Below are 15,027 nucleotides of genomic sequence, written 5' to 3'. Positions count from 1 at the left end.
TATAGGGGATCAGTATGTAGCCGCATGTCCCCTCAGAGGCTCGCTACGCTTAGGTCGCCACAGGGTTATATTCCCCCTTTGGTGGTGGTATGGCCCACCACGTAAGTGTAGATTCAGACCGCCGGCATTTCACCGGGTGTCGGGATTCTGGTGTCGGTATCCTGACAGCCGGGATAGCGACAGCCGTTAAATTGACTGAATCATCTACATTGTTAAGAGGGAAATAATGTACTCAAAAATAAAGACAACAACATATTAATCTTCAAGTCTTTAATCGCTGTCAAAATAATCCAACAAAGTGTATTTTACTGCACAAAAATATGTATTGTCTTTCTGGAACATATGAAATATAAACACACACATACTATCCAATGATTTAAGTGCATCATACTTCTGATACATATGGATGCAGAAATATATATGACGCAAACCCTTACATACTGTATGTAATGATGTAATGTAGTAGTATAAAAAGTAACAAAATAAATATAATTCTTTTGGGAAGATAATGGAGTCAGCAGTTTGGGTTCTGTAGAAACAGAGTGGCAGTCTTTTCACAATAGGGCATGAGGGACACCCACTTAAGTTGCTGGAGTCAGTATATCATTGTGGCCAACAGCAAGACGTAAGGCTCTATTAGGTGTAATCCTTTCTTGCCACATGGTAATACTGTACAAGTGGTGCCCTCTAAAAGGTGCATCTATGCAGCAATGGCTTTGGCAGTAAAAAAATTACCAAATTGTTATTAATACTAAAAAAAAAAAAACACTGCAACCCATGACGCAAGATCAAGATGAAGGATCTTGGCATTCAAAGTGAAACCATGAAAGACTGCACTGCTCAAACATAAAACTCTTCTGAAGCTGTGACTGTCTTCAGCTTGCAGTGAACAGCATTGTGTGTACAGTACAACATACATGGCCTTCTGTTTGTATAAAAAGCAGTTTGCAGCAGTGTAAATTAGTTGCTCCACCATTGCAGAAGGCAAAACCTACGCCTAAAATGTAACATTAATATGCTGTTTGACAAACTAACACTGGAAAGTGCATTTTGACACGATTCTAATATAAACAAAAAATCTATATTAACAGATAATTGCACTACTATGCTTTGGCATATTGCAAAAAAAAAAAAAGTATGGAATTTAGAATTCAATAAGGGGCTACATCACCGTGTCACTGTAATGCTTTGTCCGGTTCTATACACTAAGAGCCTCCATTTTTTCTCTTCCCAATCATTACTGTAATCATTACCTCGACTACAGGAGGACGTTCTCCCACAGGGAAAAATAAATATTGTAATAAGTTTGAAACATTACAAATCATAAAATGCCCGCTTCTAAAACACAGGCTACTCTTCCACCATTCCAATACTGCCTACACATTACCAGCAATGCAAAGAAATCAAAATTATTCAGCTGCTGGAATGGGGAAGCTGTCAAAGCATTATCACAATTACATTAGAAGAGGGCGACTTTTAAGCTAAGCCAACTGGAGGGTGTATAAAAGTATACGAAGAAGGGAAGAAGGGCTCCGTATTATTCCATTTTTATTAAGTTATTATTATGTTGGTCTAAACACTATGGCCCATATTTATCAAGCCTTGGAGAGTGATAAATAGCACAGTGATAAATGGGCAGATGTATTAAGCCTGGAGAAGGGATAAAGTGATAAAGCAGTGATAAGTGCAAGGTGATAACGCACCAGCCAATCAGCTCCTATCTGTCATTTTTCAAACCCATACTGATTGGCTGGTGCATTATCACCTCCCACTTATCACTGCTTTATCACTTCTCCAGACTAATACATCTGCCCCAAAGTACCAACCAATCAGCTCCTGTCATTTTTCAAACACGGTCTGTGACATGGAAGTTAGTAGCTGATTGGCTTGTACTTTATCACCGTGCTATTTATCACTCACCGATACTTGATAAATGGGGGGCTAGGTATACTATATCAAACTGTACATATCAGCTCTTCTCTCTGCCCACAGTTGTCAGAGTGAAAGTATGCAATACTTCCATATACTAATGTGTAGCATTGCTATCTGTATATCCACTGTGATAAAATAAGGAGTTAAAAAACAAAAACAGCAGTTGAGGCTATAGTCAAGTCTTGATTGTTAGAGAGACAATTATTCAAGGCATTCTTGTAGAACAGATCAAGTCAAACACACAGTTAATGTGTCTAATAGGAAAATATCTAAAGAAAGCACCAGGAAGAATTATTACCCTTGAATGTTAAATAGAACATTTAGGTGTGGCTTCGGAGTATAGCTATGTGGCTCTTTAACAAAAACTTGTCACCAGATTCAACACTGATCTTTTTTTTTATATTCGCTTACATCAAGCCTTCTTGCGCTATGTAGTTGATAAAAACACACAACTCATTTTTGATCCTATTTTCAAAGGAAAGAGCACATAATAAAGTGAGCTCAAGTTAATAGCTTGACTCAATAGCAGATTTTGTGCTGTCAGAATATGCAATGCTGATTCCTCTATGCGTTGACTCAGTAAAAGCTGGCACATGAGAGCATAGCATATTTCATAGAATGGTCTAGTAAAGGCTCTCTTCTCTTAGAGGAACAAATTATGCTCTTCACAAAGTGAACAGGGGGCTATATAATAAATACATAAAAAGCCAGTGTAGGACCTGAAGACATGTTCATGTTAAGCTTACAATACAATATACTGGAGTGTCATTGTTTATTACACACTAAGTAAATGGAGGTAGGGTTCAATAAATGTGAAGTGTACCATATCTTTACACATATATATCATCTTTGAGTTTTCCCACCTGAGATTAAATACAAATCAATAACAATAAAAAAAATCCATAATACAAAATTAACAAAAAACACTTAGGAGTTCTGAATAATATTCACTATTTCTTAGTCAAGTAAATTTGCCACGGGCATAAAAGCAACATAATATTAGTCTCATACAAACATGCACATCACATTTAGTTTAAACATACAATAAAATAAACAGTGGCTAAAGGGGAAAGAAACCTCTAATAAACAAAAAAGTCATCTTGTCTCTGTCTCAGTCATCGATGAATTTGTAGATTCCAAGTGACCCGATTGGGTTTCTGTTGCCCCTGAGGATGATGATGGGGTTCCTGTGCAGAGAGGACTCTCACTTAATTTAGGGCTCTTGCATTCAGATCTTTGAAAGTTGTTAGGGTCAGATGATAAATCATCACTGGAAAAATTTAGACTTCCCAATTTGGCTAGAGAGTGAGATCTCTTGAGAGGGGAAGACAGAGTGAGACCTGCTAGACGCATCCGCGTTTCAATTTCCTGAGTCCTCTGTTTGACAAGTCCAGGCTTGCCACGAACGCTATGGATGCTGTCACTGCTTGAACTGCGAGTGAGATTGGAACTCATGGAAGAGGATGTTGGTGTGTAGCAAATGGTCTTCAGGAAGTCTTTTGTACAGCTACTTATCAGATCCATTTTGCAGTAGCATGGAGTAGATGTCTTCTGAAACACGCCATCTGATATTTCCGGCACATCTACTTTTTCTATGATATCCTTTTGATCTACACCAAGCTGTACTGAAACTTGCTCTGTTCCTACATCTTTAGAAATATCTGACTCAGTCTTGTCTAAGGTATCTTCTTTGAGGACAGAAGAGCCTTTGCTCTTAAATCGTTCCAATTCTTTGGTATGCTTTCTGACCAAGCCAGCTTTCTGGAGCTGAATTATGGACTCTTGGTGTTGCATCAAGTAACTATGCATAGCAGGCTTTTCTAAATCACTGCTGAAAAATAAATATTTTAGGTCTTTAGACTGTCTGGATTCTTTTTTAGAAACAGAGTCTTCACAGGACTCTGCTTGACCAATCTCATCCTGCAACTTTACAGAGTCACTGAAATTCTTATCAGCAGCCTTTGAAGGTGTTGTACGAAACGATTTTGAACCAGTCTGCAAATGTGTTTCTTTACACAACTGGTGTCCATGCATTCTTTCCAATACTGCTGAAGTCATGTGCTGTAATAGTGCTGGTTGACTGCATACTGTGGGAGCATCTGATAGGTCAGTAGAATCTTGCTGCTGCCACTCCCCCTGTGCATCAGAAGACATGGCAGTTGCAGGGTACATGCAGTCTCTACATGATGGGTAAGTTGGCTTGACTTTGCTCAGGATTCCAAACACTGCATCTTCCTACAAAATCAAGCACAGTAGTTTGAGAACCATGATTTAGGGCTACATAATTGAAAGTGATAAGGGTCATCATACAAAAAAACAAGACACTTTAGCCTTGGGCGCTATTTCTTTTAGTCAAAAAGATGTTAACAATCGATTTTTTCATCCAAATGTAGAAACAACAGTAGATCCAGAAAATAGGGAATAGTTTCTTACGCTATATGGGTAAATGTAATAGCCTGCAAGTTAGAGGAACCCTAGGAAAAGTTGGGGCCTCTGCAATGATGTAATGCTTAAACGTTCCGGATCGGAGTATATATATATATATAAAACTCTTAAGCGAGAAGAGGTGCTAGGAGCAAAAGGAGAAGTAAGAACGAAGAAATAAAGGTGGTAATGCTGTGCACCATATGTCAGCAAAACAATTTAGTTACATCACTTCTTAGGTTCAGTAGGAATTATTCAATACCTCTTAGATCCTGTAGTAATCTGCACTCATGGATATGTGCTAAATTCTCTGTTTATATAAAATATAAACTTTTATTAGGTATTAATTTAAAATGTCAAAAGAACACTCATAAATAAAGCAAATATTAAGAGACAGGAAATAGACAGTATATAGCTGTGTATGAAATATAGTAGTGAATAATAATTGAGGAATTCCCTGTGCATCCTTGAGATGTATACAAATGAAGAAGTGTGTCGTTATTTTCCCAATATTTCAGGAGATGAAGCAGTAGATTTGATTGTATTGTCTCTGTAACGGAGACATACATATCAGTAGATCATTGGTGATAAAGAAGATAATCAAATTGTAATGATCCAAAGTCACATATTGTGGATATCCTAGACTCCCCGATGAGATAATAACAGAGAAAAGGAGAACTCAATAATGCCAAGTGTCACACTGTGACAATATGAATATCTAATTAGGGTGGTATCTAAATGTCAGAGTAAGCTGTATAACAACGATTCAGTGTTCCCCACAATGAGAGGATAAGACACAGCGATAATATACTGTATGTTACTCACTGCTTGAGGGTTATTCATGGCAGCAGGCACCAATTAAGGATAGAATTTGTGTGACTTTATGGCTGTATAGGAAGATCTCATGAAAGTTACCAGTATTAACCAAACCGATGACATTACAGCGTGACCTACAGTATGATAATAATTCCTAGTCATGACACATAGGGGTATATGCAATTGCGGTCGAATTCCCGAAATTGTCGAATTTCGGGACATTTTCGCCAAAAAAAAAAATTTGTCAATGCAATTCAGTACTTTCCGTCAAAAAAACGGGCTTTCAAAATTCGACTTTTTGAAATTCGACTTTTTGCAAATTCGACTTTTCTGCAATGATACAAGTGCTGCAATTCGACCAAAGTGTATTCAATTCAAGTTTGGAAATTCGACAACAGTGCTTTTAGACAGGAAATTCGTCATTTTCAATCCGCCACACTTTGGAGGGTGAAACCAATAAAAAAAATTTAAAACATGTTTTTTTTGTGTGTTTTTTTTCTTGGTAATATCAGATCTATTTATATTAGAAGGGATTAGGTACTTGGTTTGTCTTTTTTGGAGGCACAAGTATTATTTATATATTTTTAAAAATAATATTTTTTTATTTTTTTTTATAGATGGAATGGTAAAATCCCGGGGGAAAATGGCGTGGGGTCCCCCCTCTAAAGCATAACCAGCCTCGGGCTCTTCGAGCTGGTTCTGGTTCTAAAAATGCGGGGAAAAATTTGACAGAGGATCCCCCGTATTTTTAAAACCAGCACCGGGCTCTGCGCCTGGTGCTGGTGCAAAAAATACGGGGGACAAAACGAGTAGGGGTCCCCCGTATTTTTCACACCAGCATCGGGCTCCACTAGCTGGACAGATAATGCCACAGCCGGGGGTCACTTTTATACAGTGCCCTGCGGCCGTGGCATTAAATACCGAACTAGTCACCCCTGGCCGGGGTACCCTGGGGGAGTGGGGACCCCTTCAATCAAGGGGTCCCCCCCCCCCAGCCACCCAAGGGCCAGGGGTGAAGCCCGAGGCTGTCCCCCCCCCATCCAATGGCTGCGGATGGGAGGCTGATAGCCTTGAGAAAAATGACAAGAATATTGTTTTTTCCAGTAGTACTACAAGTCCCAGCAAGCCTCCCCCGCAAGCTGGTACTTGGAGAACCACAAGTATCAGCATGCGGGAGAAAAACGGGCCCGCTGGTACCTGTAGTACTACTGGGGAAAAAATACCCAAATAGAAACAGGACACACACACCGTGACTTGTACAATTTTATTACATACTGCCGACACACACATACTTACCTATGTTGACACGAAGCAGTCGGTCCTCTTCTCCAAGTAGAATCCACGGATACCTGAAAATAAAAGATAATTATACTCACCTTCCAGCGTCCAGAGATACATCCACGTCCAGAAAATAATCCAGGTACTTGGCAAAAAAACTAAACGCAAATACCCGTGCCAGCGGACTGAAAGGGGTCCCATATTCACACATGAGACCCCTTTCCCCGAATGCAGAGACCTCTATGTGACAGCTGTCACAGAAAGGTCTCTTCAGCCAATCAGCGAGTGCAACGTCCTTGCACTCTGCTGATTGGCTCTGTGCGCGTCTGAGCTGACAGCGCATCGCAAAGCCTCTCCATTACTTTCAATGGTGGGAACTTTGCGGCTAGCGGTGGGGTCACCCGCCGGTCAGCGGCTGACCGCGGGTAACCCCCCCGCTGACGGCAAAGTTCCCACCATTGAATATAATGGAGAGGCTTTGCGATGCGCTGTCACAGCACAGACAGCGCACAGCCAATCAGGTGAGCGCCACGTAGTAGCGCTTCCTGATTGGCTGAAGGGACCTCAGTGACAGGAATCACGTGGTGTCCCGGCACATTCGGGGAAAGGGGTCTCATGTGTGAATATGGGACCCCTTTCAGTCCGCAGGATCGGGTCATTGCGTTTTGTTTTTTTGCCAAGTACCTGGATTATTTTCTGGACGTGGATGTATCTCTGGACGCTGGAAGGGGAGTATAATTATCTTTTATTTTCAGGTATCCGTGGATTCTACTTGGAGAAGAGGACCGACTGCTTTGTGTCAACATAGGTAAGTATGTGTGTGTCGGCAGTATGTAATAAAGTTGTACAAGTCACTGTGTGTGTGTCCTGTTTTTATTTGGGTATTTTTTTTCCAGTAGTACTACAGGTACCAGCGGGCCCGTTTTTCTCCCGCATGCTGGTACTTGTGGTTCTCCAAGTACCAGCTTGCGGGGGAGGCTTGCTGGGACTTGTAGTACTACTGGAAAAAACAATATTCTTGTCATTTTTCTCAAGGCTATCAGCCTCCCATCCGCAGCCATTGGATGGGGGGGGACAGCCTCGGGCTTCACCCCTGGCCCTTGGGTGGCTGGGGGGGGGGGGGGACCGCTTGATTGAAGGGGTCCCCACTCCCCCAGGGTACCCCGGCCAGGGGTGACTAGTTGGATATTTAATGCCACGGCCGCAGGGCCCTGTATAAAAGTGACCCCCGGCTGTGGCATTATCTGTCCAGCTAGTGGAGCCCGATGCTGGTGTGAAAAATACGGGGGACCCCTACTCTTTTTGTCCCCCGTATTTTTTGCACCAGCACCAGGCGCAGAGCCCGGTGCTGGTTTAAAAAATACGGGGGATCCTCTGTCAAATTTTTCCCCGCATTTTTAGAACCAGGACCAGCTCGAAGAGCCAGAGGCTGGTTATGCTTTGGAGGGGGGACCCCACGCCATGTTTTCCCGTTTTTTAAAATCGCGGCAAAATCTGGCAAATCGGCCGTTTTTCGCCCGCGTGAATGTCGAATCCGTTTTTCATTGAATATGGTGAATTCCGGCAGCCACCTGCCGGAATTCACCTGTCGAATTGTGTCGAATTAAAAAACGGCGATAATTTGCCGCGATTCGCCGTGAATTGCATATACCCCATAGTCACACAATAAACTGTATATTAATGGTTCCTGAAGTATTGCCTTTATTCACTGATTGAGCATTGTGAGAGTTTTTACAATATTAAATAAATGTTAATAATTCTCAGCACTTTTCTGGTTGAATTTTGTACAAATTATATACCTATATAGAGAAAATGCATAAATCCCAATCCCGATTTTAGAATTGATATTATGCATATCTCAAAAGTGCTCCTGTTTCCTACACACAGTACAGAACCATAGTATGGGCTTAAAAAATATGTGCAGGAAATGCAATCTATATCAGCTATGTGCCTAATACAGGTAATCCTTACCATATGTCAAGCATGTCCAATTTATCTATTGCTGGGGATTCAGTATGCTTTACCGGCGGACTGGGATGTCGTGGACACCCATGAGTAGGAATAGCCCTACTGTGCCGGGATTCTGACTGGCGGCATTGTCGGCTGTCGGGATTCTGGCGTCGGTATCCTGACCGCAGGCAGGATACCACGCATCCCATTGCTGGAAACCATACACTGTACTGTATACAGAAAATAACAGTTTACAAACTACTTGTCAGGAGACTAGTGTATTCAATATGGTGTACACTGTCCCTTGCCACCTGCCCACTGCTTTGCAGTAATTTGGGTGCAGTTACATCATGCATGAAGTGGAGGAGCTCACCAAAGCTCCTAAATATATTCTGAGCGAGGAAAGTAGCACTATGCCATAATATGAACTGGGGGGCACTGTGTGGCAGAATGCTAACAGGGGGCACCGTGTGGCATAATGCTAACAGGGGGCACCGTGTGGCATAATGCTAACAGGGGGCACAGTGTGGCATAATGCTAACATGGGGCATCGTGTGACATAATGATAACAGGGTGCCCCGTGTGGCATAATGCGAACAGGGTGCCCCGTGTGGCATAATGCTAACAGGGGGCACAGTGTGGCATAATGCTAACAGGGGGCACCGTGTGGCATAATGCTAACAGGGGGCATCGTGTGGCATAATGATAACAGGGGGCACCGTGTGGCATAATGCTAACAGGGGGCACCGTGTGGCATAATGCTAACAGGTGGCATCGTGTGGCATAATGATAACAGGGGCATCGTGTGGCATAATGCTAACTAGGGGCACATTATGTAAACGCTTGTTAGATCATTTTTGGATTTTTTTCAATTTATTTACGGAATGCTCAGCTGAACACACTTTTGTATATAAACAGGAATGATGGTGGGAAATTGCAGATCATCATTGTTCGTTTTAATATATGACAGTAGATAATAACCTATTTGAAGCTGGACATGTTAAAAATCTAGCTAATATTATAAAAGTCATGAGAAAGATCTAGGACAACCATAAAGATAAAACATGAACATGTGGAGCTTAGCGAATGTTGGGAGTTTATATGCTACCAGTGACAATATACAGTACAACTATAAAATGCAGCTATAACTCTAATGTGTTGCAAAATATCAGTCCATGGAGGTTATTCAGTTCTGTGCAATGGCCACAACACTGACGATTTTGCCTCGTACCGCATAGATGGTCACATAAAAGTGAGTGATGCTGGGTTATCGCAATATACAGGCGTGCATGTGCAAATCACAGCCCAGCATTGTGCCTAATTCAATCACCCCAGTGTGACTTATTCAACTTGTTCTCATTACAAATATACAAATTGTTTCTTTGTAAAGAGAAACAGCAGTGTTACAAATGCAAATATTCAGGCTGTGAAAAGCCCAGCTACTGTATGCTGACTTTCTCTTATGCTGTAAAAGTTATTATTAGCTCACTGATCTTCCATATTATGAACCTCCTACCTCATTGTCTATAGGGCAGCTTCTTTTACTGCTGCTGCTGTTCAAGAATTCCTTGCTGGCACGCTGATCCTCTCTATTATACTCCATGGGTGCAGCCAGCTTCCTCCGCTCACTTTCAGCTGAGGTTAGGTCATCTTCAAGGTTCTTTGGGTTTACACTTTCTACAAAATCCAACTTCTTTCTCACTTCCTGCATCCTGAAATCAGAATCTTTTCCCATCAGTAAGGATTCCTTGTAGCTGCAGGTTTTCTCTTTGGCTTTTATTGTGCAATATGGCTCTGGGAATGGGGTTTCTCCCAGTAGGGCATCTCTCTCCAGGTCTTCCACTTGAAGCACCACATTTGGTGGCTCAATTAATTCATGAGGCTCTGCAAGATGCCCAAAACATTGGCTTTCCTGCAAGACTTGATCGTCCACCTCTTCTTCATTTAACGTGTATGTAATCTCTGATTCCAAATTATGTGGCTTAAACGGGGCATCTAACTCTGTTTGCGGCATTCCACACTCCACATGCTGCCTCCACAGTTTGTTGTGTCGTTGTTTACTAAAATACAAAGTTAGTCATTTAAATTGTCACTTTAAAAAATGTTCAATTAGAAGAAGTAAACATAACAAGGGTCATTAACTGTAAAAATTGCAGACTCACAATAATACTTATTGTCCAGAAGCGGAATCTATCAAAAAAGTAATCTGTAAACAGCTTTGAGGTTTGTAGACACCTGAAAACATACATGGTGGACAAAGTGAAATGTCTTTTCAAAGTGCATCTTACCACCACATTAAGGGGGGCATTTATCAAAGCATGAAGATCGAGATAAACCACTAACCAATCAGCTCCTGTCTGTTTTGAAACACAGCCTGTAAAAAAATAAAGAGTTAGAAGCTGATTGGTTAGTGCTTTATCTTGCTCCACTTTATCACTCCCCATGCTTTGATAAATACCCCCTAAGACTTAATTTTTTTGTCCAAAAATACTGCTTTTTTCCATCGATTCCCACAATTTCACGTACTTCTCTATAATTTACCAAAATTAGAAGTGTGACATTACAAAATGGGCAATTGTAATTTTTGAATGATCTCTAATGTGCGCCATTTTTCAGAAAACAAGTTAAGATTTTATTATAAAAGGATCATTCACCACTGAAGGAGCATATTTAGCGGCATGGTAAAAAAGCACAAAAGGTGTATGATGTTCTGTAGCCCCTAGCAACCAATGGCTTAGCACTTTCATTCAACTACAATACTTAAAATAATGGAAGATAATACTTTTGCTCTGGGTAGAAGCATATTTTCTTCTGGCACTATTTCCTAAACACAATCTATTAATCTTTTAACCGACCAGTTATACATTTATTTTATATTCCATATGTGGGTGGTATTGTGCTGACTTTTTGCGGCTTCCATTAGTCTGTAGCATTTCACCCCTGTCTGGATGACATGTCTGACTGTTAAGTGACAAAGATTGCAGAGTGTTATCCACTAGACACACTCCCTATGAAACAGACATAGGGAGTCATTCCGAGTTGATCGCTCGCTAGCTAGTTTTAGCAGCCGTGCAAATGCTACGCCGCCGCCCACTAGGGAGTGTATTTTAGCTCAGCAGAAGTGCGAACGCATGTGCAGCTCTGCAAAAACAGTTTGTGCAGTTAATGAGCCTATTCGTGTCCGAATTTGACGTCATACACCCGCCCAGCGAAAGCCCAGCCACACCTGCATTTTTTCAGACACGCCTGCATTTTGCAAACACTCCCTGAAAATGGTCAGTTGACACCCAGAAACGTCCCCTTCCTGTCAATCTTCTTGCGACCGCCAGTGCGACTGAAAACTTTGCTAGAACCTATGCACAATCACAACGGGCTTTGTACCCGTACGTCGCGCGTGCGCATTGCGGAGCATACGCATGCGCAGAAATGCCGATTTTTAGCCTGACCACTGCGAACAATGGCAGCTAGCGATCAACTCGGAATGACCCCCATGGCCCTTACTATAGAGATCAACTAGCGATCAACTCGGAATGACCCCCAGCCCTCAAAGAACCCTAACAGTGCATGGTTTACAGATCATCTAGCTGGCGCACAGGGGTATTACTTGACAAGCACACTAGATCTACAGGTGGTATTAATTCCTACTGAGGATACCTTGAAAACATGCCCTGTTACGGTTCAAGGTGATGGAGTTTGAGAAAAACTGAAATAAGAGGTGCCAAAATTGCAAAGGTCTCCATTAAGGGGTAGACACTTTTTTTGTCATTTAGAATAGAATGTTTTTGTTTGTTTGCATCATTCTCACTAATTTTTCCTGCAACGACAATTCGGTTTAAAGAAAGTTTTGGTAACAAGTTTTGGTAGCAGAAATGCTAAATTAAGTTAATTCACCTGGCATCAAGGATTCCTTCATATTCTGAGAGTTGGCGCTTGAAACCCGCATTTGGTCTCGCTACACTGCGCTTCTGTTTCACGTAATTGTATGCTTTCTCCATGGACCAGCCATATTCTTTCATGGCATAAGCAATGACTGTAGAAGCCGACCGACTGACTCCCATTTTGCAGTGCACCAGACACTTGGAATTATTTTTTCTGTGGACACAACCATAAAAGGTTATAAAGCAACAATCCTACGGCAAGGTTCCATCAGCAAAACATCAATAAGTAGAGATGTGTCCAGATCATCAACTTCATAGACAGTTTACTTTCTATATAGAAAGTCACAGGTGGTAGACAGCGAAATATACACACAAGTTTGGGATGGGGACATCAATGTGGTTTTGGAAAGTTAAATCAGGGCTGTAACTAGGGTAGTGCAGTCTACCATCTGCACTTACCCCGGATGGCCGTGTGTAAAACAGCTATATGACAGCTCGCAGCACTGAGAGGTCAGCATGTCATTCCTGAAGTGGTCCGCCCCCTATTTTTCTTCCAGGTACAGGAGGTGGCTAGCACTGCTATGAAGGAGAATTTAGCAGTTATGCGAGATAGATCGTGGTTAGGGGAGGGATCGGGACAAGGACATACACACTAAACCCCCCCCCCCCCCTCACACACACACACACACACACACACACACACACACACACACACACACACACACACCTCTCTCTCCCCCTATCCCTTCGCCCCATGGGGGAAAGAAATGATGAGAAGGAATGAGGTGTAGGGGCTCTACCTGCAATAATGTGTATAAGGAGCTCTTCTGTGGTAGATGGGTAGACATGTATAAGGGGCACTACTGTGCAGTGTAATGTAAATTGGTACTATTCTATGACCAAGTCCCTTCCCCATAAAGCCACACTGTCCCCATTTTTTTTTTTTTTTTTGGGGGGGGGGGGGGAGGTCACCAATTCTCTTTCTGGCACAGGGCACCAAAATGTCTAGTTATGGCTCTGAGTTACAGGCATTAGATGGCACAGGAAGAGGTAGGTATTCTGGACTGTGCTAGGTTTCACTTTACAGGCAGTTAGTGTGGAGGAGTTTGGATGGGGGCAGCCAGCTTTCTATGATCATAATAATGGCTAAGGTGATGGTAATGGGGAGGGAAGAATGGGGCTTAAAACCAGAAGAACCTGTATAAGCAGTATATGAGTTATGACATTAGGCACAGATGGCATTGGGTTATTTTATATGAGGCATGCAAACGAATGCCAGTTGCTTAGTGTACCTATTCCATGTAGGCACAATACAGCACAACTGCAAAACATGTTCTTCACATGTACAACTAAATTCCACATTTCCAAAGTTTATGGATGTTATTGTGAGTTTATGGATATAGGACAAATAAGAAAGGGAAATAATTGCAAATGGATTCTTCGTCTTCTCAATTTTCCCATAGGCAGATACCATGCAAAGGGGGCGATTCAATTCAAGAGCTCACATTGGTAAGAATTATGGCACAGTAACACTGCAGATTTCTGCACACTACTATGGCGGTGAAGGGAAAATGTGTCGGCCGTGAGTTGCTGAGAAAACAGTCAGAATGCCGGCAACTTGTACCCATTGCCAGGAATTGAATTGCCCCCTTAGAAAGGGTATATAATCATAGTGAAGGAAATAGTTGAAAGCTACAGAGAAGATGTAAATGTGTATACAAAGGACATATCTTGGCATATCTTTAATGTAGAAACTAATACAATGTACATTGTATTTAGTAGGGGATGTGTCAGTACAGTTCTATTATACCCCTTTCACACAGCACAGATATTGCCTGGTCGGCCTGCGGTGTGAAAAGGCCATGGTCGAAATCCCGGATCCTCTGACATGGTAATTCAATCCGGGAATAAAGCAGTGTTATTCCCAGGTTGAATACCGGGTCAGTGGCAGCGTGAACGGGTTCCCGGGTCGATGTGATCCGGGACCCGTTCACTACATAGGGGAGAGGCGGCGCGGATATGAGCTCATTTCCCAGTGACGCCTCCGCCCCCGTTGCTATAACAACCAGCCCGGCAAATTGCCGGGTCAGAAAGCTGCCTGTCAGGGTCCAATGCCGGATCCCACCCGGGGAGGACCAGTTTCCAATTCCCGGGTGGGATCCGGCATTGGCAGTGTGAAAGTGGTATTACATGTGATATCACTACAGAAACCATCATCAACACTAACTTTGCTTTGTTAATGAAGTTATAGGCCTCGTTCCAGTGGGAGAGCAGATCAGTGGAGTCCTCATCATATACACGGATATTATGATAGGCAAAAAGGCCGGGGAAAAAGTTATCTATTTCCCTGGTCACATTCAGTATGTAGCCAATTCTGAAAAGACAATATCACTGTTAATAGGTTATGAATATCACTATTAATAAAAAGAAACTTATAAATACTTATAAAAAAGAAACTTATACACATTCTGTGAACCCTTTGCTAAACAGGGCAACTGTACAGAGTAACATGGTTTATCATTGGGTATGTTATCATTATCTTTAAACACGTGATATATTATTTAACTAGCGACCTGCCACGGCTTCGCACGGGAGCAATTTTGAAGTATGGCAATAGGCTAGGGGTTACATCATATTTCTGGAGAAACCAGATAATATGTATAAATCTCTATAAAGTATAAAATAAAGCCCATTGTTGTGATATATCTAACGATTTAGGCAGCATAAGCCAAGACAGTGCTCAGACAGC

The 15,027-nt window shown here is 42.0% G+C and overlaps 1 protein-coding gene across 2 annotated transcripts in view; it reads right to left on the bottom strand.

Annotated features, from left to right (window-relative positions):
• Positions 1–255: 255 nt before the first annotated feature.
• The window catches only part of SSH1 (slingshot protein phosphatase 1), a 215,078-nt gene continuing 200,306 nt past the window's right edge, over positions 256–15,027 (bottom strand). For both annotated transcript variants that reach the window (XM_063913267.1, XM_063913269.1), the window contains 4 exons: positions 14,506–14,652; positions 12,292–12,492; positions 9,917–10,460; positions 256–4,167 (listed from right to left, as the gene is read on the bottom strand). In XM_063913267.1, coding sequence (XP_063769337.1) covers positions 3,028–4,167; positions 9,917–10,460; positions 12,292–12,492; positions 14,506–14,652 — 2,032 coding nt within the window. In that variant the 3' untranslated portion in view covers positions 256–3,027. The remainder of the gene's footprint in view (positions 4,168–9,916; positions 10,461–12,291; positions 12,493–14,505; positions 14,653–15,027) is intronic.

The sequence above is a fragment of the Pseudophryne corroboree genome, chromosome 1 (assembly GCF_028390025.1).
Source record: "Pseudophryne corroboree isolate aPseCor3 chromosome 1, aPseCor3.hap2, whole genome shotgun sequence".
In the NCBI taxonomy this organism is placed as follows: Eukaryota; Metazoa; Chordata; class Amphibia; order Anura; family Myobatrachidae; genus Pseudophryne; species Pseudophryne corroboree.
This window is presented reverse-complemented; position numbering and strand designations above follow the sequence as displayed.